Raw genomic sequence first — 22,712 nt, 5'->3', positions numbered from 1 at the left:
ACTTCATTGGCTTCCAAATTGCCTGAAAAACGGGTTAAAGCTACAATACAACTGATTTGTCAATTTAGCAGTTGAAATTGTAGGGAGGATTCACAACCCAAGGAAAGCTTAGGACATCAAAGTTTACCTATTCCTGGTCAAGCAGAATGTTTAATTTTCATTGGAAGGAAAGAGGAAGATAGATCAGGAACACAAGAGTGTTAACACCCATTATAACATACTAATGCTTCATAACAAACATTTATCATAAAGATGACCAGAAAGAAATTACTACCTCCTGCATAGTAACACATGACCAAAGCATACCAGCTCAAAACTCTAAGATAAATGTAGCATTTATCAAGATGGGTAAAGAAAAAAAGCCCTCTTCAGAATTTTTTATTCCTGCAAAAGTGATAGCAATAAATAACTCGAGACAACTCACCGAAGCATTTTGAGCTCTTGGGCAGCCTTCAGAATTATCTCATGCTGTCTTTGGCTAAGGACCATCACTCCCCCCAGCGACTGCTCAGACTCCAGGTTTGAATCTGTTCCCAGCATATCAGAGGAATGTGAAGGTGGAGGAAGGGATGGCTCTAGCTGATCATCCAGAGGTCGCAGTCTGTCTGTGTCATCTGGGTACCATCTCTCAGACAATCGTTCTCTCTCCCAGTCTGTCCTTTCAGGAAGGTAGTCTTGCTTCTCCCGCCACGTATCGTATCTCTCTGGATACTCTCGAACCCTTAGCTCCCCCCTGTCTCGGAGGTCTCTGTCATAATGATCCCTATCCCTACCCTCCCTCCACCTGTCTTCACGGTATCTGTCCAGAGGTGGAAGAGGTGGCAAAGGTGGTAGAGGGGGGATATCCATGTCACGATTCCCCATTTCTCTATCATCCATGTGCCTCATGTCCCAGTCTCTATCCCATTCTCTCTCTGCTTCTTGATCATAAACATCTGAGGATCTGCCAGTCCTGTCCAGATCTCTAGCTAGTTCCCGTTCCCTTGGCCTTTCCCATTCATCCCACCATGAATCTCGTCTGTCCTGATCAGATGATAAAGAGGGTAATGGCGGAGGAGATAGTGGTGGCGCTGAATGGTGGGATGGTAACCTGTCATCCTTGTCATAGTGATCTACAGAATCATCACGATAATCTGAGTTGTGCTCTCTCCAGTATTCTTCTCTTTCCCAATCATCTAGTCGTTCATGCTCCAAAGGAGCATCTTGACTATCCAAAGGAAATTCCTCCTGCATTCCCTCATCTTCATGACTCCAAGAGCCCCTGAATGGATCATCTCGATGGTACGGAGGCAATTTGTCTGAATCGTCTTCCATGTGAAAGGGTTTATCCGTATTGCCTACGTCAGCCCTACCCGCTTCCCTTTCCCGGCTGTCTGCCCTCCTGATAGGACCCCTCTCCCGGCTGCCCGCCCGCCTGACAGGGCCCCTCTCCCGGCTGCCCGCCCGCCGGACAGGGCCCCTCTCCCGGCTGCCCGCCCGCCGCATGGGCTCCCTCTCCCGGCTGCCCGCCCGCCGCATGGGCTCCCTCTCCCGGCTCCCTGGTCGCCTGACAGGGCCTCTTTCCCGGCTCCCTGCCCGGCCCCTGTCTCGGCTGCCTGGCCGCCCAGCAAGCTCTCTGTCTCGGCTGGACATGACCCTCTCCCGGCTATCTGACCGTCCACCCAGTCCCCTCTCTCGGCTGCCTGACCGTCCATCTGGCATCCTCTCCCTGCTGCCTGACCGCCCCTCCGGCATCCTCTCCCTGCTGCCTGCTCTCCTGAACATGCCCCTGCCACGGAAGGACGCCTGCCTACCCTGGCCTCTTCCTCTGTATATATACCCTCTGCCACGGCCATCATCCATCCTGCCCATTCCCCTTCCGCGGCCATCATCCATCCTGCCCATTCCCCAGCCACCGTCCATCCTGCCCATCCCACGGCCACCGTCCATCCTGCCCATCCCTCGGCCGCCCATGCCCCTGCCACGGCCCATGCCCCAGCCGCGGCCATCTCCGTAGCCTCGGCCACGGCCATCGTCCATTCTGCCCTGCCCTCTTCCTCTGCCTATTGGCCCCTTGCCTCTGTCTTCATGCATATATTGCCCTTTCCCTCTGCCTTCTGGTCCAGGCAGGCCCTGGCCACTGTCTGAAGTGAGCAACTCGCTGTCTGTGGAATTCAAATCCTGATCTCCTGTTACAGGGGTTACTGTGCCTCCTGCTCTTGTAATACCCGACTGCAAAGCTACAGGATTATTAGAAAGGGATGTTGGTTTCTGGTTCTGAACGGGTGAAGTAGTCACCGTGGACTCTTCTGCTTGCTGGTTAGGATCATGTGAACTCCACGTCCACTTTTTAGGAGGGTCTGAAATAGTTTCTTTGACTTCAGCTTTGCATGGTTCCTGTTCAGTGTTGGTCAGGTCCTCACCGGGCTCCGCAGAACCTGTACCTTTAGTATCAGGAGTAGACTGAGTTTGAGTCAGAGCCTGCTGATTGCTAGTGATGTCTGCAAAAGGCTCTTTATTTTCTGATCGTGAGTCTGCTTGTGAATGCTGTTGTCCAAAAGGAGGCCTGGGTCCCCTCCACCGTGGACCACTAGGTCGGGACCCATGTGCATATGATGTATTTGAGGAAGTATAAAATTGTGCTGCTGGTCCTCGTGGAATAGTCCCCCATCTACTTGAAGAATGTCCATCTGCATGATGTCTGTCAAAACGTGATCTGTACCCTTCTGAGCGCTGGGAGTCAAAGCGAGGCCCCCTCTGTCTTGAACCTTCAAATTTATCATATCCTCTTCCTCGAGGGCCGTCAAACCTACATATGAAATAATGATAATTTTAGTCAAGTGAGCATCTTAGAAAGGCAGCTTCTTCCTAGAAAATTACTTTTATATCCAAAGGCCTTAGGATCAAATCCTATGGAACTAGTGCAGTAACAGAGACATGGTGGTCAGTTCAACACTGCCCAGTGAAGAGCAGTTTATGCCCGTTGTGGGCTATGCAACTCTTAAGGCAAGGAAACTTTCCTTAAACATCTCGGCATTGAAACTTGACTTAAAAAGACAGTTAGCAAATTCATTTGGAGAAGAAAAAAAAATGTATTCGACTTTCGTTTTACAAAACTTTAGTGGAACCCAGCAACTCCTGTCAAATTTCTGGTTTGATAATGTTCATCCAGTCTGCTTAACTACAGCGATGAGCACAAAAATCTGTGAATCCAGTCCTGTCAGAAAGCGCAGCAAATAGAGGTATTGCCCAGATCTAGAATCTGGCAAACAAAAGAACATACCTAAAACATATATCTATTGCATCGTTTTTGAATGCCTCCTGAGATCACCTATAACTATTATGACTTATTATGGGAAATGTCAGGCAAAGCAGCATGAAGAATAATTTATGCAAATATGTTTAACAAGGGCCAGCTAGTTAAAAATCCAGTTTTTAAACATCGTTTCAAATACTTATCTACATTATAGGCTAAAAGAATCAAATTCATTTTATTCCAAATACAGAACATATGCCTGAAGTCAAATTGCTTGGATGTTTAGGATCCAGTTGAGTCTTGGTGAATATTGATTCATTATTTCTTGGTTACCAAAACCGGTTGACTCGCTGTAGAATTTTCTGCTTTGGTGAATATTTTAGAAAATGAGATTATTTATACATCCTCAAAAAGTTTTAATAATTCTAATAAATGAATATTTCAAAACAAAGTAGAAATTGATTTTTTTAATAACCAAATTGCCTGTATTTGGAATGAGGAAGAAAAAACAAGAAGAATACGAGGGGAAAAAAGAAGAAATTACAAAGTACAGTGCTATGATGTCTTAGTTGTTTTTTTTTTCTTTTTTTAAATTATGTTTGCAGGATCAACTTTTGCATGGAAGGAGCAGATAGGAGAAAAGGTTGGACACTAACCTCACCTCTGAAACATGGTCAGCTAGCTCAAGCAGATTTTTTACAGCTTCTTGGCAAAAAATGTTAGTTGCTAAAAAGGTGTGGGGGAATGTCATTTTATATGCCTAATCATTACCCTAGGACTTCTAAGCTGACATGATACCAGAAAATTCACTTAACATTAAAATATCTAAGACCAATTAAAAATTGATTAGGGCTCTTTTATAATTCCTATATTGAGAACAAATAGTAAAGAGATGTTTGGGAAGGCTTTGACAAAGTTTTAGCCTTGTCATGCAGCCAAAATACACTGTTAATTAAAAGCTGTAAGCATGCTCAGAACTAAAGCTACTGCATGTACTTTCTATGAATTTGGTTCTAGAGTAACAAAATATAGTGCTCTAAACCAACATACTAAATGACATGCAGTTGCAAATCATCAATACAGTCTAAGAACTGCACATCAGAAAAATCATCATGACCAGAAGCAACACTTTTTTAAACCATGGGGAGATAAGAAAATTCCTCAAGTTACAATGGAATCATTTACATTACTAGCAATTCATGAACTATTATTCACTAAGGATCACTATGTAAGAAAAGAGAAGGGAGATAAAACAACATGAAAACATGATTGTGGAATCTAGTAGAATGAAATATAGAAATAATTTAATGGAGCGATATATTTTTTTCAGCCAGGTATTGTGTCAAGCACGAAAAAAAAAATCTAAAACCATGATCTTGGATTAAACCTTATAGTAGATAAAAAGCCACATAAATGCTGGCTTTTAGAGCAGCTTTAAATTAAGCCAGCAGGCCACCCATCAAAGAAAACAAAGATCAAAATTTGAATAGAACTCTATCTACCCCAAAATCTCTATCTTTCAAAACCAAGACCATCATGATGTAATAAAAACCAAAAAATGGCAAAAAAAAAAAAATCTAACTTAAGGCTAAGGCTAAAATCTTCATTCGCTCTCCCCCCTTTATCTCAGTGATAATTATTTGAATGCTATGTAGAAAATCATTGATTTCTACTGAAGACAAGTGCTAGTTCTCTGTTATCAGAAAGTGTGCAGGGCAGTCACACAACTGCAGAACTCTCTCACAATAGAAGAAATTAAAAGTACACAGCTCTGAAATTCCCATTTCCTGTCGCATCCTTCTACAATCACAATGCTGTACTGCAAGCCAAGAATAATCTATATGTTTTTAAAACGCAAATAGTAAACGCAATAACTAAATATGATATTGAGGTATACATGCAGCTGAATACCTTCCTGCATCTCTTTCAGCATGCCTATATTAAAGCATTATCATATGCCTACAAGGATATTATGATATTATGTCTTTGGGAATGGAATGGAAGCAGTGCACCTAGGCATTTTACTAAAGGTGAGGAGCGGGGGGAGAAGAAGAAGAAAAAAAAGAAATTTATCTAGGTAATACTCACATGAAAAGCAACTATTTATCTACCTTTGCTTTAGTAAGATAAAAACCGATAAAGGTGTGTGGCATACACACCTTTAAAACAAACCCACCTTTAAAACAAACCCACAAAAAAAAGCACTTCACACAGCACCAGGGAGATCTGAGAACAAGACAAGTCAAATTGCTTAATGTATCACTGAAAATCTCCCAGCCTGGAACGTGTATAAATCAGCCAAACAAAAAACACCCTTACCTAGGACCTCTGGGACCTTCAAAACGTGCTCCTCTGGGAGGATCTGGAAGCAATCCCCCTGATCTCACTGGTTTATCCTGCATGGAAGGTGCATGTGTTGAAGACACTGCAGAAGAGGTTTTCAGTTCCCCAGATCCTTGCTCAGATGAAATAGAGACAGTTTGTTTACTATGGTGAACTTGAGACTTTCCATGGTCTGAAGAGCCAAAAGATGAACTTACTTGAGAATGATAAGATGAAAATACAGGTGAACTAGCTATTTTTGATGCATAGGTACCAGGGGTGGGAAGCAGAGCTGGCCTTGGTGTCTCAGTAGATTGACTGCCTTGAGAACTGGATCCTGAAGGGACAGAGGAGTTAGACATCTGAGGCCCAGAGGAGAGAGGTGGGGGAACCAGTGGTGGTGTAGTTGAAGGTAAAGTTGGAGGCATCATGGGAATGCCACCTTGAGCAGTCTGAGAATATGGAACAAATGGAGGTGGCAGCGAAACATTTGCAGGGTACTGAGTCTTCAGGTTTTGGAGTGAGTTCACTTTCTCCTGCAGATGAGACTGAGTCACCTTCATCTGCTCATCCCACGCTTTCCACTGCTTTTCATACTCCTGAAGCTGGTCTTTATGAGGGTAGGTTTGAAGCTGATGCTGCCACTGTTGGTTCATTGATCGCTCCCAATCTTTATGAAGCTGCTGGAACTGTTTCTGCTGTGCCTCATAATGCCGCAGCTGCATGTCCACTGACATTGTCTGCAACAAAAATGAGGGAATTTGTTCAGTGAAGCCTCTTTCCAAAGAGGGCACAACTTTCATTACACATAGATATAAGCACTGATATTCCACAGACTTGATCTCATCTGAGATTTTACTCTAACAGATTTTTTAAAACAAGGGAACAGCCCAAGCTACAAAGAAATGCTTAACATACAGATTCCCCCAAACCAGAAAAAGATGACTCAACTATCTAATACTAATTTATGCAAACAGAGGAGCAACCAACTTCTAATTAAACACTTAAAGATTGTTAATAGTTATACATTTATCTAAGCCTGCTCTTAAGAGCAAGCATTTTTTAATTTGTACTGATCATTTGCATCAAAAATAGCGTGGCAGTGATTTCCTCAATTATAACTGGACATTTTTGGCATCTATGTTTACTTCATCACCATTATATATAATTATGTTTGTACTGCATAATGTTGTAAAAAATGGCACTCTACCCATGCTATCGTCTCACTACCTGACCTTTTTTTTTTTAATGAATTATTTCTCCAGCAGTAAAATACTCAAAGTTGAACAAATTCAATGTTGTGTGCATATTGCGACACTCAGCTTTTTCCTATATCACCCAGGTATATCTGAAAATCTTATGCCAAGCACAAAGTCTTATATTTCTTGTCCTATAGAAGCTTCAACCAGTGTCTCTTTGTTTATTTCTTTTGTTTTGAAGTCGAGCAAGAATAGGAAAAGGGGATATAAACTCTTGCCTATGCATAAGAAGCAGCTAAGCAAATGAGCCAACAACATCAGATTATTCAGCAGATCATGAGTGTTAGCTCATTCAGGAAGTATTATCAAATGCTATCTCCTCAGTGGTTCACCTGTAAGTGTGGAGGCTGTTGCATAATCTGTTGATACTGTTGTACTATCTGCTGCAGCTGGGCATGCTTCTGCATTATTCTCTGATACTGAAATCCAACTCGGTGATGGGGATGCTGCTGCCACTGAGCTGCTGCTGCTTGCAACTGCTGCAATCTCAAATCTTCCTCAGGGTCATCAGGAGGTTCAATATTGAGCTAAGGAAAAAGGCAAATACTATAAAAAGGGAGAGTCCCTTTTGTCAGAAGAGAAAATGCTCCGTCACTATCCAGTTAGTAGTTATGTCCTGAGTGTTTGTTACTCTGCCACTCTGTATTTCACTATTCTGTCCACCCAAAACTGCTGGAAGATTGATTTTGCTTTCATTTATTTTTAATATGAACAGTGAGATCTAAAAGTTAGGCTGACTGGAATTTCATATAAACAGAAGCTACCTACAGGTAAGAGACTAATGCAGATCTGCTGTTTTTTCCCACAGTAAATGTAAGTGCAGAAAGCTGCACTTTTTCATGATGAGGCATGAGCTTCAAGTGCCACATGGTAGGAAGCTGCACAGTGTTAGTGGAGCACATACTACAAGGTATGTATAACCATACAGTAATCTGTTCAGACCCCAGAGCTCCATCCACTATGTTGTAACTGTCCATAAGGACACTGACAAAAAAATTCTGTGCAAAGCTCTTGACTTTCAGACAAATTATAATACAGAGAAAGAAGGGGAGACAGAATAAAGAAACTGCCAGGGAAGGAGAAAAAAAATATGTCTAAAATACAGCATTCCTTGACTCCTGAATGCTTGATTTTGCATTTCATAATCCAAAATGTATTTCTTGCAGTCATATATGACAACGCTGGGAAAAAACACGAGTCAAGCTCAGTGTGTATGTGGTTGATTATGTAAGTCTACATGCGAGTGGTATATACTATTTTAAATTAGTGCAGACTTAATTAACGTGCTTTCAGATTCTTTTACCAAATTACATTACTAAAGTGTATACACGAGACTGATGGAATTATTTTCCAGCTTGTTGTGTTTTCTCCGCTATCATAATGTATGGAACAGCACCTCCTTATCCTTACAAAGCCTACCTGAGTTTCAGTGGACGTAAGAGAAGACTCGTCCTCTTTGGAGGATGGAGGCAGGGACTCGCTTAGTGGAGGCGGTTCAGACTGCTGCGCTGAAGCACTCATTTTCCCTTCTTCAGACTTTCTCTGCTCAGATGTGTCCTTTACCACCCCTGTACCTTTCATTTGCTGCTGCCCCTGAGCATGGGCTTTTGCCCTCTGCTGCAGGCTAAGTAGGTGTTGCTGATACCAGTATTGCTGCTGTTCCTACAATAAACAGAAAAATTCTTAGACAGCTTTCATGTGAAAAGACAGGAAAATCAATTCAAGATAGTCACTGGAATCATGAGGAGGAGACATATTCCAGAGAAGTGTTTATACGTGTTCTGATGGAGAACTCACTTCATCATCATCAGTATTTCAGTGAACGTCAAAAGACCTAATCAACATTTAGACACCACTATATGAGACAGAGCACACAGTGCAGAATTTGTTTCTATCTCAAAGAGCTTAAAGGTACAAAACCAATAATAAAAAGCAGAAAGATGGCTAATAATAAGCCAAATTACTACAAGCATGTGAAAGGTAATACAATTACTATTTTTTGCGCTTTTTATTCCTAAAATATGTATTCCATATGCATGTATTACGAGATTAGGTGAAATGAGGGGAAATCAGAGAGCACAAAGTATGAACAACACAGCAATAATAAGGAAGAAATGTGCAAAAAAACCAGAATATGAGCAGAGACTAACACATCAAGTAGAGTGAAAATGACAACAGATCAATTGTGATGCAGAGATTCGGGAAGGCAGGGGGAAATAAAAGCTATTGAAAACAAAGCAATTGGCAAACAGAAAATACTGAGAGTTATTTATGATCTGAATTCGGATTAACTTCATTTAACAGGTGAAAAGGTGAACAAACATAACTGTGCCCAAAGAATTATCCATGTAAGAAACAAGCAATCAGTTCAAAATATTTCAAGCCAGAAGTAAAAGCACTTCTGGTAGACAATAGGAACTTCAAATGATTCTACGAACATAAAGACCCACAGACTAAAGGAGGAAGAGTATCTCAACACCTGTAGGATGGTGCCCAGCAAGAGATCTGAGTAGGAACCTATGGTTCACTACAAGGACTATCAGGTGTCAAACAAGACTAACGAGAGAAATTCAAACAAGCAGCAGGCAGCTCTTGAGCCAACACAGAATACTTCTTCATAAAATTTCAGAATTGCACTGACAAGTATTAAAATAAAGACATCTGTTGTGATTAGGACAGTTACTAAGACAGAAGCTATTAGAGGATACTAGGGAAGTATCTCTATACACTTGATTACTGAACTCTTCTCTAGACACCTGCTTTTAGTCACCGCTAGTCACTGACAAAGACAAGACAGGTAAGTGCCATACATTTGGTGTGACCCAGTTTAACCATCTTATCTTCTTAGGTTAAGCCTAATGACTTTAAGATTCTGTGACTGCTTCATATTTTTCACATCCTCTCTGCTCTTCTTTTCCACACACCCATGAACAGGGAAGAAACGACCTATAGAAGGTCCATTCAAAAACATAAAACAAACCAAGAAAAGAGGATATCTTAAGTGTGATAATAACACTAGGAGGTGTTGTCTGATGAGATTCCTCAAAACTCTGTTTTTGATCCATTCAATTTATCTTAAAACAAGTTTTAAAAGTATTTTAAGCATAAACTTCCCCCAAAAGCTGACCTTGTACTCAAAATGGGAATGATGGTTTCTAGTGGAAACAGCCTGGTAGACGTAATTTAATATGCAGCCGTTATTTTTTTAAAGTACTTCTGCAAAACTAACTTGGAGATGAGGTAAATGAAAAGAGAGGCTGTGATCCTTAATTTTATGTTGATCCCACAGTAACTTTTGCCAAGAGTCTTTGCAACACAGATATGAGTCAGAAAAGCTCTCACAGCTTTGGGTGGAATATGTGCACTTGCACTTCAGCGTGGAGCCTCTCGGAAGCCTCCAAGAACGTGCTGTAATAAGCTCTACTTCCATGTCCAACACCAAGAAGCAACTTCCATCCGCAGCTCTATCAAAGCGGATTCAATGATCCCTTCCAAAAGGCATTGGAAGGTAATTTAACATGACGGTGCTGGACGTGATGCTTCTAGATGAATGGCTGAGAAGCACCTGCTCTGTTGCCATGAAATTCTCATCATCCACACATCCCTTTTGTTTCCTCCTCATTCTAACAAATGGATAAAAGGCTGAAAATCATATGACCAGTGGCTCACACAAAAACCTTCACATTGATAATACACCCTGTCATGTATTTTTTTCCACTGCAGATAAAGTCAGTAATACATATGCAGCAGTTTCTAACTGAAAAAGGGAGAAATGTAAAAAAGAAAAAACAACTACAAAGTAGATTTCTACAACTTAGTTTGAACAAAATGGAAGCATTAGCACAGAAGACTGCCGATGGTGAAAAGTGGAGTTATCTGAGGGCTTCTGAGCTCCTCAGTATGATCATCATTCTTTGAGTCCAAAGCCCAAAAATCTAAGTAACACATCACTACCAATACATGCTGCCTTCTGCCTTTGGCTGACCAGAGGTTGAGCTGGAAACACTGAACGCAGAGCTATCTGCTCCCAACCACGAGAGAGACCATCAAAAACGCAACTCTGAAACAGCCAAGTCGGATCCACTAGAGAATTTCAGTACAGAGGGGTCTCTGTGTGACACTAAAAGTTCATGCAAGTCTGGAGAGAGACTCGAATCACAGTATCACGTAGTTTCCTCTACTGCCCCTCTGTTCAGTCCTGCAAGCCTTTCCTGGCTCCTGTTCCCACTCCTGCCTGCCCAAGGAAAAGGCAGGACACTGCTGTGCCGTGGGCTAAGGGCACCCACCTTCATCCTGACCTAGTTTCTCAGCACTGACTCTGATGACTGTAACACAGGTCTATTCTGGGGACAACAGGTCCTTCCCCCATGAAGACAGTAAAAGAACAGCTTAGCACTCTCGCATAAAATAGAGAAAGGGCTTTAAAAAGTTCAGCAGTTGCTGAAATGTGTTGTAGTGAGGCTAAAGTAGCTTTAAGAGAAATATATAAAAATACATATTTATGAGTATGCATCCACCCATGTGTGTGTTTACCACTCTAAACAAACAGCAGCATGCGGTACACAAATATCAAATGCAGGATACCACAGACATTTTAGCAGCACTTATAAAAAGAAATCTATTTAAGGGTAGAGAAAGACTTTGAACTGTATAGACATATGGGAAACTACACTGAACTCTCACTACTGCTATGGCAGAGAACGATACATTATTTTTAGACATGGAAGGGAAATAATAGAATATTACCTAATAGTAAATCATGTAGTATTTTCTATGCTAGGAGAAAAAACAGTGAACTATTTGGCTGTAGCAACTGCTACCATGAGATGAAAAGAAGGGGTATCAATCTCTATTATCAATTAAAAAAGATAATAGCATCTTAAAAGTGACAGAAGTGACAATGTTTCCCTATGCAGCTTTTAAAATCATTAGTAAGAAGGCACCGCTAAGCTTTGGTTTTGCTGTTCCTACTGTGTAGGGATCTGCTGCCCAAAGTTGTGTCTCTCATTACACTCAAAGACAGACAAAATCGTATCAATCTTCTATAACAAATACGTCTCCAGCAAAGTACCATGGGCCTTTAAAGCTAACCATAAAGTAACTCTAGGCCTAAAGTAACTCTTTAAGTACCTTTTAAACTAACCAAAGTACCACAGGCCTTTTAAATCAGCATACAAGTCATCAAAAGACCTAAATTCTATGCATAAGCGCTCGTAAAACAGAGAATGTAAACTTAGGTGATGTTTTTCAGCTACCATTGTGTCTATTCTATGTGTGCAGTACAATGACACATTAATTGTGATTACACTGGGCAGAAGAGATTGGTTGAGAAACAATTATATACCAAAAAAAAAATCTAAACATTTAAGGAATTTCAGGCTAGTTTATGACAAATATCTGCAAAGGGACAGAATGACAGTTTATTGTTTAATCTTAACAATTTAAGAATTCAGCAAGCAGTCTCAACACTGAATTAACATCGCTTTCTACTTTCTCTCAAACTTTTGGTTTTATCATCAAAAAAAAAAAAAAAAAAAAAAGAATGAGTCCCATTGCTATCACTGGGAACTGGTACCTCAAAAACCCCTTATAGGATTAAGTTGGTGAAGTAAAAGCACCGCTTCAGTTGGGAGGAATTAGCTGAAAGGTGCGAATTTAAAAAGATAACACTGAGTATGTATTCGCATAATGGTACAGATGTGATTTAAAAGATGTCCCACAGACCAAGCATTTAAAAATAACTGTGGTTTTGAAATGATGCTATGGGATTTTTGCAAACTTGGCTTCAAAGCAGAACCCTAGGATCAGGTTGCCAGCAAGAAGCGTATTTTAAACTTTTAAAATTAGAGTCTATTAACTTTTTGGAATATGCACTTCACTTTTGTTCTTGCAACTGGATATCTACAAGGCAGCCTCAAAAGTTGGGTGATCAAGGCAACCGAACCGGCTGTACGTGGAGCTGCGGACCCCAACACACCTGCTTCTGTGCACGTGTTACCTTAAGCAACTGGATTGCCCTGACCTAACAAATATGAACAGTAAGATCAAGTTCAGCAGAACAACTTGTCTTCATGAAGTTAAGCCTGTGAACATCTGCAGACCTTCAGGCCTCAGCGCAGACATAAAAGCACTGAGTGTTAAAGATAAAAACACTGATTTTCACCCCGAAAGCATTTCAGACTACTGCCCTCAAAGCCGCTTAAAAGTTTACACAGGAAGATCAAAGTCAAACACGGCTAGCTCAAAACGTACTTCCAAAAACTGTGCAAAAAGCAACTAAATGCTACAGCAGAAACACTTTAGCACTGGTGCCTGAGCCAGGTAAAACTGTTTGCAATTCTACACTAATCACCTGAGGGGCAAACCGCTGAAACACAACCCCATGAGGAAACGCGAATGAAGGTGTCGGTGGAAGCGGCAGGGGCTGCGGGGCGCTCACCTGCGGGGTCATGGCGGCCGGGTCGGGCGGCGGGGCGCCGTGGGGCTCGCCCGCCGCGGCCGCCTCCTTCCCGGCGCCCGGCGGCGGCTCCTGCGAGGCGGGCGCGGCGGCGAACGGCGGCTGCGAGGCCTTGGGCTGCGAGGGCGACGCGGGCAGCACGTAGGGCTGCGGGTGCGCGGCGTACGGGGCGGCGGGCGGCAGGTAGGGCTGCGCGGCGGCCGCGGCGCCCGGCGGCGGCTCCAGGTAGGCGGGCGGCGGCTCGGAGAAGTTGGGGGGCGGCTGCGCGGCCCGCGCCGCGTACGGGGGCTGCGGCGGCGATGCCTGCGAGGGCGGCAGGAAGGCGGGCTCGGCCGGCGGCGGCAGGTAGGGCTGCGCCGGCGGCGCGTAGGGCTGTGCGGCGGGCGGCGGCGACTGCGGCGGCGACGACAGCTCCATGTCCATGGGCACCGGCGATGAGGGCACGGGCTCGCCCCACTCGCCGGGCGCCTCCTGCGCGTCGCGCTCGCGGGCGGGCGCCTTGCGGGCGGGCGGCTCGCGAGGCGCGAACTGCTTCTGGTAGCTGCGTACCGGCGGCGGCGGCACCGACGGTGGCGGCTGCTGCTGCTGCTGCCATTCGGCGAAGGAGGCGGGTAGCGGTGGCGGCGGCAGCCCCGGCGGCGGCGGCCCCGGCGGCGGCCCGAGCAGCACGGACTGGAGCTGCTTCTGGTGCATCTGCTGGAGCTGCTGCAGCTGCGCCAGGTGCTGCTCCTGCAGGCTCAGGAAGCCCGAGGCGCCGGTGGGTGGCGGCGCGGCGGGGGGCGCGGGGCCCGGCGGCGGGTAGCTGGGCAGCGGCATGGGCGGCACGGCGGGCGGCGGTACGCTGGGCGGCGGCATGGGTAGCGGCGGCGGCGGGATGGAGGTGGGCGGCGGCGGGTAGTGCCCCGCCGCCCCGTACAAGCCCCAGGCCGGGTACATGGTGGGGGCCGCGGCGGAGCGGAGCGCGGCGCTTCCACAGGCCGTGGCGGCGGCGCGTGCGGCGCACGGCGCGTGCGCGGCCAGGCGCGCCGGCCCTCTAGGGCAGTAGAGGCGCGGGCCGGGCGCTAGAGCGCCGCGCGGCGCCGCCGGCGGCCCCTGCCGGGCGAGTGCCGGCATTGCCGGCGGGGCCGAGAGCGGCCATGCGGAGCATAGAGAGGCGCGGAGGCGAGGCTAGAGCGCCGCCTAAGCACCGCCCCCGCCCGGCACAGACAAAAGAGAGGAAGACAAAGAGACCGCTGCTAGAGCGTCCCTCCGGGGCGGGGCGGTCTACATTTTGTTGAGGCGGGGGGACGTGCGGAGGTGCCTCCTCCATTACTGGCGCAGCCAGCGGAGCCGCCGCGCCGAGAGGGTTCTCCCGCCTTCCCCCGTCCGGCGCTTAGGCCCGGCACACCCCTGTGCTCTGCAGCCGCCGAACAGAGCTCTGCGCCACGCGCTGAGCGCGCAGGACAGAGGAGCTGCCGGGGCCGCCTGAATGGCAGTTCTCAGCTGGACAACAAAGTTTTGCGGCTGCTGTTCTGGTCAGCAGCGCAGCTGCGTCCTGTCGTCTGTGTTGTTTTGCTGCTTGCCATCCTTCCCAGCATAACGAGGATTGGTGCAGTAGTTCTTCCAAGTTCACTGCTGGAAAACTAAGGATCTGTGGCCGGTGGGATGAGATGTGCGTTGGGGAAGTCAGTGATGGATGGGCTGGTAGAGAAAAAAAGGCACTGTCCGGTGTAGTGGAAAACCAGGCTTTGTATTCACTGTGTTAAATCCTGGGGAGTTGCAATGCACAAACACGCATCTGTAAGCAAATCTTACAGAAGGGTTTGCAGTCAATTTAAATACAAAATCTTTAGTATCCTTTGCTTCTCTGTAAGACATGAATTCCAGATAGTGCCTACGGTTCTAGACCCCTTCCCAAATCCTATGCTTTCTTAACACTTACATCCCCAAGCCCTTTCGCCTGGTTTACTCATTGGCTAAGCTTTTGAAAGTCCTTTCTTGTGGAAGTCCTTTGGCTTATCCTCCTCACGGATTGACGCAGAATTAGTTGTTATTTTTGGTCAGTTCATTCAGGGTTATTTCCTAAAATAATTTCTACACTATTCTTGCTCTTTTCTGTGGTTGATCAGTACAGTGAAAAAAAGCTGTTACTTCTCTTAGGCACATTTTTCATAACTCAATGATTTTCATTAGCAATAGTTTTCTGATAACGTTTAACACTAATTATAATACAGCAATCTTGTACTTCTACTCCCCCCCCCAAAAAAAAAAAAAAATTATATTCTCCCTTCCAGTGCCTACCTAATTTGGATATTTTTGTTTGCAGGTTTAAACCAACTCCCAGAATTGGGTCAGGAAGGAATTTCTCTTCTGATTTGGACTGGTAGAGTTCTGCAGTTGCAGGAACATCCAGACTTTCTCATTTACTAAAGTCCTTTCATTAAACAGATCATCTTTCCCTCTTTAACATAGTGTAATCTGAGGCTGGGACGCTGTGGTGTGCACAGAGCAAATACTTTTGTGTGAACCAAGTGTGTGGAATATGGGCTCACTAAGACTGCAGGGAATGGACCTGATGACCTGGGTGGTCCTTGCCTGGTCTATGTTCATCATCTGCCCAGGCTCTTCTTGTTAATACATGGGCTTTTCAGTCTTTCCTAGCTGATTATACTAATTTTGGGAGTAACATTTTCACTAAATACATGGTTTTCCTTGCAGTTTCAATCACTGTTAATACTTTCTGCTGCTTATCTTCCAGCCTGCTTCTATTCCAGCTTTCTCCTCCTGTTACTAAAATGACTAGGGTAGACTTAGATAAATGTTTTACTCCTTAAATTAAAATTCCTTGCAAATAAGTGTATTTTATTTGACTCCTATATGCAGTTCATGCTCCATTTGTGTATTTTGGTGAAATCCATCCAGTAAGAATGCTTTCTGTGAATTTTTGCCAGTACAAACTTTCCCCAAATTAATGATGTTGTTATGCCTTTATTCTCTTCGCAGAAAGAAGTTAGAAAGAATTCTATCAAATAGCAATCAATTTCTTTCCAGTCTCCTTCAACTTAGTTTAATACAAATGAAGCTCACACAGAGGTAACCCTTGATAGCTCTGTACTGAAGAAGTATTTTAAACTTAGAATTATTTTGAAAATTTAGCTACACAGATCTAATCAACTTAAAGAAGTAAGTCTTTGTTAGGATAAAATTTTGTTTTTATTTTAAAATATAGAAGTACATACAGAGTCAAAGTTCAATGATAAAACTTCAACTATGAGAGCCTGAAAGGCACTTGTGCATGTTGGAAGTGTCCGTACGATGCATTTCAGGGATTAATTTACTGCATGGGTGAGCCTGCAGGAAACAACATAGTAGTGTCATGGGCAAGTCTGATGTGTTCCCAAAATCTCCTGCAATATCTGTAAAAGCAGGGTGTTTGCAGGAAAGTTACTAGTATGTTGGAGCATTGCCTAAATACAGGAAATGATTAATGGAGAACAGTCGTTATTTTCATTGTATGCTGCCTGGCATGAAGAGGTTTGTTTCCAGCTGTTCTCTGTAGTTTGCACCATTGTAAGGCATCACAGAATTAAAGCTCTATTAAAGTTTGGAAATTTTCTTAAATACACCAATAATGTAAGTTCTCAGTTCCCTTTTTACTACTAACTCCCTCTCCTTGGCCATGAAGCACACTATACTCTGTGAGCCTCATTCTGTCTTGTTTTCCAGGCTTGAAACAAATCTCCTTCCCCCAGAGAAGCAGAGACTGGAAGATGATTTGCAAATTAAATAGCAATGGAGAAGACAGGAGAATGCAGAATATGCGTTGGAGAGAACAGAGATGATACAGCTTTGAAATATTCTTTTTTTGACAGCATTTCTCCATGCGGTTTCTTCATCCCTTTTCTCTCCTCCTTCCCCTGTTACTGTGAATGCCCAGGGTCTCTATGAGACAGATATTTTTTTTCCTTGCAGCCACTACTCTGATTTCACCCAACTACTCTGCTCCCAGCCCACATTAACACCTTTCACAGTTTGACACCTTCATTTTCATGACACCTATGGAAAGGGATGGGGCTTTTAGACATGAAGGTTCCAAGCAAACAGGATGGAAAATGTCCCCGATCCCAGAAAGACTCCCTACCACCAACCTGTGCATGTAAGGAAGAGGGCTAGGCTGCCAGTTGGTTCAGTACATCTCAAATATTCTGCGAGATGATGCTACCTTACCAACACACCTTGTATTTAAGGTACAAAGACATATTATGGTTGTAGTAAGAACCTATAAAAGCAAGAGAAAACTTTATTAGATGCACAGCGATGCACTGAGTTTCAAGAATCTGAGCAGGACACTAACCAAGTTTCACTCACTGTATTAAGCTACAGTTGAATAAGAGACCATCAATTTCAAGTAAAATCTTTCAGCCCAGTGGTCCAGGAGAGGGTTACCAACTGGTGCAGGCTTGACTGTTTTTCTCCAGAACACAGATTCCAGGTTGCCTCTGGGGGAGAATGCAGAGGAATACTTGTCCTGCTGCAGGTTCAAAACTTGTGATTCCACATTCAGCTGTAGTTCAGCCATTGCCAATATTTAATTCAAGATGCTGAGAGGACTTTTTTTTTCTCAATGATCCCAAAATGAAGAGGGATTCAGGCACGCTCTTTGCCCTGCAGCCCCCCTTTTCTCATATCCTTTTCCCAGATGTAGGCCCGTAGGTACAGTCAGAAAAAAAACATGAATAAAAACAGAGCCTTCCAAGTGGCTTTTTCTTAGAAGATCAAGGCAAGTCAGTCCAGTGTCACCCATAGTCATAAGAGCAGAGTCACAGAAAAAAAAATATATCAGGAGATCTGGAAACAGAAGGACCCTTATGCTGGCATGATGGCTTGCTGGATAGGCTAGAATCGAGGAGCTCCATAATCATCTGGCATCCTCTCAATATTGTACCTGTAAGAAAGAGGGGAACACCCATAAAGACAACCTTCTTGAGTCTCTTAGCTGAGGGTACATAATGCTACCAAGAGAACAGAACCAGATTTTTTTCCTCAGGAACATGTTCCATGTATTTGCCTGATAATACAGATGACATGGCTGATAAGCAAAACTAACCCATGGAAACACAGGCCTCAAGGAAGCTAGTTTTCCAAGTCAAAGCAAGTGATCATGGTGACTGCAAGCGTACGTCTGCTTCAGGCAGACACGAGACTTTTTAAATTACTGCATGCTATTGAAAAAGCAAGAGAGAAAGTTTGAACAAGCAGGCAGGAAACTCCTATCTGGCAACACTTCTACCCAGCAACCTTCCCTCCGGGGAGCGGTCCCTTACCTGTGCCTGGAAATATACATTATGGGCACTCCTGGGATTTTTCGTATTCTGCGCTTGAGCTCTTTATCCACCGTGGCCACTATGTAACATTTGTGCTGCAAAAAAAGGAGGCAAGTCAGATTCAACCCTAGTGAACTAGCGAGCAGACAAAGCTGAGCAAAAGCTTCTATTCACTTAGCTCACGTTGCACCAGAGTACAAGTCTTTCAGGAGAAACTACCAGGACATGCCAGGATGCCATGTCCACAATTCCACAGCAGACTAGAAACATCCATCAAAAGAATCCAAGAAATATCCAAAGGCTGTACAGCCCTCTGGCCCTTCGCACTCTAGAAGCTCTTTGATACTCTCTCATGCAAGCATCGTGCTCTTCTACAGGGACTAAAACTGCCTCTTAAGAGGATTTTAGTCTTTTCTTTGCAGGAAGTTTTTAAGTTATCAGTAGTTGGGAGGGTTCAGTACCATTTAGAGTGTTAGCACAGCATAGGAACTGTCAGGAGTACCTGAGTAACCCTTTGTACCAAGCAGTCATCTGCATAGGTCCCTTTGTGCATACAAGGCAGGCGCTCAAATCGAGGATCTTTGGCAATTCTGGAGGAATAGATAAGGCAGCATTGCAGCAGTCAGAGCAATAAAACTGAACACTATCACAGTACGGAGGGACAGGAACACCCCTTTTAGATGTATGGTATGCAATTCTTAAGCACAAAAGTGCTTAAGTGATGAGCAAATGATCGATTGAAAGGCTGGGTTCAAAATCTCCACAATGTTCTGTTCCTTGCTCTTGCCTAAAATTTATTAGAAACACTATCCATGGTGAAATCTAGAATATCTTCTAGTCCCTGATCTTTCAGACTGTACATACAGGGATACTTCACTTCCTCTCCAAAGTGGCACATGGAAGCTACTATGGAGCTGCACTTAGATACTGTACCACACAACTGGTCTAAATAAAAAGAATATATGTGACTGGTAGAGCAAGAGAGCACAAACTGCATTGGATCAGTTTGTAAAGCTCGCAGAATAATCTGGTTCTAGATTATCAGTAGATGTTCCCTACTACTACAGGAAGAACACTTTATATATATAGTTATACAATTTATAGATCTATAAATTATATAATATATGTTATAATAATATATATTATTGTTATACACTTTTACCTAGCACTTAGTTTTGAAAAACTGTCTCAGATTTAGAATTATAGAATCATAGAATCACAGGCCTTAATACTGATTTCATACAGCCAGGAAAAGAAAAAAAAGGCAAGTCAGGGACTCTGGAACAACCTAAAAAATCCTCTAGAACAAAAGCACTATCAGAGAAAACTCCACTTCTTCATACTAGAATGGTAGCTTCTACAAAAAGGGAGAATCATGCTCCACCTACCTTAATGCCACACGATACCTCTGTCCTAACTTCTCAATTTCAGCCATTACACAATCCGTGATGCAGGGAATACCTGTATGTGAAAAGCATTGACAGCCTGTATCAGAACCACGTAGTATCCTTTGATGGAGCTCTACAGCACTGCTCACGTGCCCAGGGGCTGCTAGCTGTCACTGAACTCTGTAGCACATTGGTTAGTTTTAAACTTGTAAGAACTGATAAGGATGCAAAGTGATGGAATGTAAAGTCACTGAGTAGCTGAGCATGCAATGATGAGTTTAGATTCTAAAGTTATTAAAGTTTTGAGTTATTAAAGTTTGTGAGGTTAGTATTGAAGACCACTGTTTGACTGAAATCAGAGACAGCGTTACAGCCGTCAGGCGCCAAAGGAAGCAAGCTCTGTGATTAGCAAGGATCTGCAGCACCACATGGTCCACAAGCAGCAGCAATGATGCAGACACTCACACTTGGCATAGAGACAGTCCATCATTGACTGCACCAGGTCCAGCTTGGCTTTGATGGAGAAGTTGATGAAGTTGGTATCAACCAGGATGTGATAGGGAGGGCCCAGCTGTGTGTTGTACTGGAAGAACAAACACGAGGGATGCTGAGGGCTGTTGGAAAAGACACAGAATGTGTGTCAGCTCATGGTGATGGGCACCATATTGATTCCTGCTGCCTGCACACACTGAAAGCAGGCACGGAGGGCAGGCAAACCGAGCACGTCCTGCTCTGCCCCAGCTGCGTTTTCAGAAACGCCCCAAGCACAACGTGGGGGCTCCCCCCGCCGCACTTACACCTCCCGCTCCTTGATGGCGCTGGGATCCTCCTTCTTCTTCTTCACAGGGCCCTTGGCGCGGTCCTTCGCGTTGCTGCAAGGGAGCAGAGAAGACTCTCGTGGGGCGGCGGCGCCGGGAGAGGGCAGGCCCGGCCGGCCCGGCTGCCCCCGGCGGGCTCGCGGCCCGGTGCGCGTCCCTCACATGCGCTCGTCGCGGAGGCTGATCATGCGCTTCATCACCGCGTACTTCCGCGCCTTCTTCTGCTTGCCCTGCAAGGACACGCGGCTGCCGTGAGCGCGGGGGCCCCCGAGCCCCCGGGCCCCCGCGCCACGGCCCGTTCCCGTTCCCGCGCCCCGCTCACCATCTCGCCGCCACTACCGCCGCTTCCGCCGCCGCACGCACGTCACAGGGCCCCACCTGGAAGGCCCGTTGGCGGCGTCACTTCCGGCCGCCGGCTCGGGCAGCGGGAGCCCGCGCCGGTCGCGCGCAGGACGGGCCGGACGCCGCCGCCACCGTCGCCTCGGTCACGGCGCCGCCTCTCCCCGGTAACGGCGCCGCCGCCACCTCGGTCACGGCGCTGCCCTCCTCCCTCCGCGTTCGCCCCCGCTCCCCTCGGCGTGGCGGGTGCCGCGTCCGCGGTGCCGCCGCCCTGGAGGGTCCAAGGGCTGCTCCTCGACCCGGCCCGGCGCTGGCCGCGGAGCCCCCCGGGGGCAGTCTCGCAGCAGGCTGCGCCTCCCGGCCGCTCCGCGGCGCCGCGGGCTGGCCGCGCTCGGTCCTTCCGTGCCGGAGGGAGCCCAGCGGAGCGGCCGTGGGGAGCGGGCGCCGCCCCGGGCCCTGGCGCCTGCAGCCCTCGGGGGGCCGCAGCGGCCGCCGGGCCCAGCCCTGCTCTGCACGGTGGGTTGGGCGTCGCGTGTTTCGGGGAGGTATTAAATCGCTTTGGGGTGCAGAGTTGGGTTTTGCGGCAGTGCCGCTGTCTCCTGCAGAGAGGAGAGGGGTCTGGTGCCCCAGCGGGTCGTCCCCGGCTGGTGTGGGCTGCAGGGAAGCGCCTGCCCTGCTGGCTGCCTGCGCTGCCGCCTTCCTGCCTCCTCCTGCAGAGCTGGGAGCCTCTTGTCTCTGCTTGTGTGTCTGGCATGCTTCTGCAGAACTAACGTGCCCTGGGTTGGTAGGACCTTGGCTCTAGCTGATCAGCTTTTCCATAAAAACCAGTACACTGCTGTTATCCGTACTTCGTGTGGATGCTCCGGACCTGCGATCTGAACACATGAGCATAACTTTGGCTGTGTTTTTTTTTTTTTTAAGGGCACAGTGTAGCCTGAAAGATCTGTCCTGCTCATAGAAGGAAATATTATGGTTCTGGGACTAGGCTTTGGCTCTTGGTTTTCAGTGTCCTGTACAGTGAAGAGCGAGCTAGGTCTCAGTGTGGTATCTTTCCTATTCAGGCTTCTGGGGTTAGTAAGAAGTGGCTGCTGTTGGTGTCTTTCACATGCAACCTAGTGTTGTCTTTGCTTGGTCAGAAAAAGCAGCAACACAGAGAGCAACAACACAGTGGAAGAGTTTCTCACTGAGATGCTGTCCTCAGCTGAGCTGCGGCGAGGAGCAAAATCGGATTGTGAGGTGCTCCAAGGAGGCTGCAGGGCTGAACTTGCCACCTGGAAGACAGCACTGGACTTAAGCATTGGGTGAGGAAACGTAGTTGAGGGAGCTCTGCCTGTGCTGACAAGGCAACCTAAATGGTTCTGGTGAAAGAAGTGATCGAGGGGACGCCCTGCTCTCTCTACCCATGTATACAGCAGCAAGTGGCTGAACTTTGCTCTGGCTTGGGAAGCCAGTTTGGTGCCAGAGTAAGAAGTGAAAAAGCCCAACGTGAAAGCTACCGTGTGGCGGGCTTGCTGTGTTCAGGAGCAGAGGAGCTCAGAGTCCTCAGGGGTTGTTCAGCTAGATGAAGGGTCCTTATCTTAGGCTTTAGGCA

General features: G+C 45.8%; 2 protein-coding genes across 5 annotated transcripts in view; both read right to left on the bottom strand.

The window, feature by feature from the left end:
• Positions 1-14,251, bottom strand: part of YLPM1 (YLP motif containing 1) — a 37,299-nt gene extending 23,048 nt beyond the window's left edge. For 2 of the 4 annotated variants that reach the window (XM_088529227.1, XM_088529228.1), the window contains exons 1-5: positions 13,256-14,248; positions 8,236-8,478; positions 7,149-7,343; positions 5,555-6,297; positions 425-2,788 (exon numbers count right to left, since the gene is read on the bottom strand). In XM_088529227.1, the coding sequence (XP_088385353.1) occupies positions 425-2,788; positions 5,555-6,297; positions 7,149-7,343; positions 8,236-8,478; positions 13,256-14,209 (4,499 nt within the window). In that variant the 5' untranslated portion in view covers positions 14,210-14,248. Of the gene's footprint in view, positions 1-424; positions 2,789-5,554; positions 6,298-7,148; positions 7,344-8,235; positions 8,479-13,255 lie in introns of all 4 variants that reach the window. The other 2 variants (XM_088529230.1, XM_088529229.1) reach the window with 2 other exon arrangements.
• A 3,868-nt stretch (positions 14,252-18,119) lies between these two features.
• Positions 18,120-21,041, bottom strand: FCF1 (FCF1 rRNA-processing protein). Its single transcript, XM_088529362.1, has 7 exons — positions 20,945-21,041; positions 20,762-20,836; positions 20,430-20,578; positions 19,965-20,037; positions 19,079-19,166; positions 18,577-18,671; positions 18,120-18,197 (listed from the first exon to the last, which is right to left on the bottom strand). Exons 1-7 carry the CDS (start codon positions 20,977-20,979, stop codon positions 18,149-18,151), a joined length of 564 nt encoding a protein of 187 aa, XP_088385488.1. The 5' UTR covers positions 20,980-21,041; the 3' UTR covers positions 18,120-18,148.
• Positions 21,042-22,712: the final 1,671 nt, after the last annotated feature.

This window comes from Tinamus guttatus, unplaced genomic scaffold, assembly GCF_059628265.1.
Source record: "Tinamus guttatus ecotype Peru unplaced genomic scaffold, ASM5962826v1 Tinamus_guttatus_pri_ptg000327l, whole genome shotgun sequence".
NCBI lineage: Eukaryota > Metazoa > Chordata > Aves > Tinamiformes > Tinamidae > Tinamus > Tinamus guttatus.
The sequence above is the reverse complement of the archived record's forward strand: the minus strand, read 5'-3'. Positions and strand labels throughout refer to the sequence as shown.

Coding starts and splice junctions, on each gene's coding strand:
- FCF1 (XM_088529362.1), bottom strand. CDS start 20,979: ATGAAGCGCATGATCAGCCTCCGCGACGAGCGCAT. Junction 19,167..19,964: donor AGGTATCGTGTGGCATTAAG/GTAGGTGGAGCA, acceptor CTATTCCTCCAG/AATTGCCAAAGATCCTCGAT. Junction 18,672..19,078: donor TGGTACAAAGGGTTACTCAG/GTACTCCTGACA, acceptor CTTTTTTTGCAG/CACAAATGTTACATAGTGGC.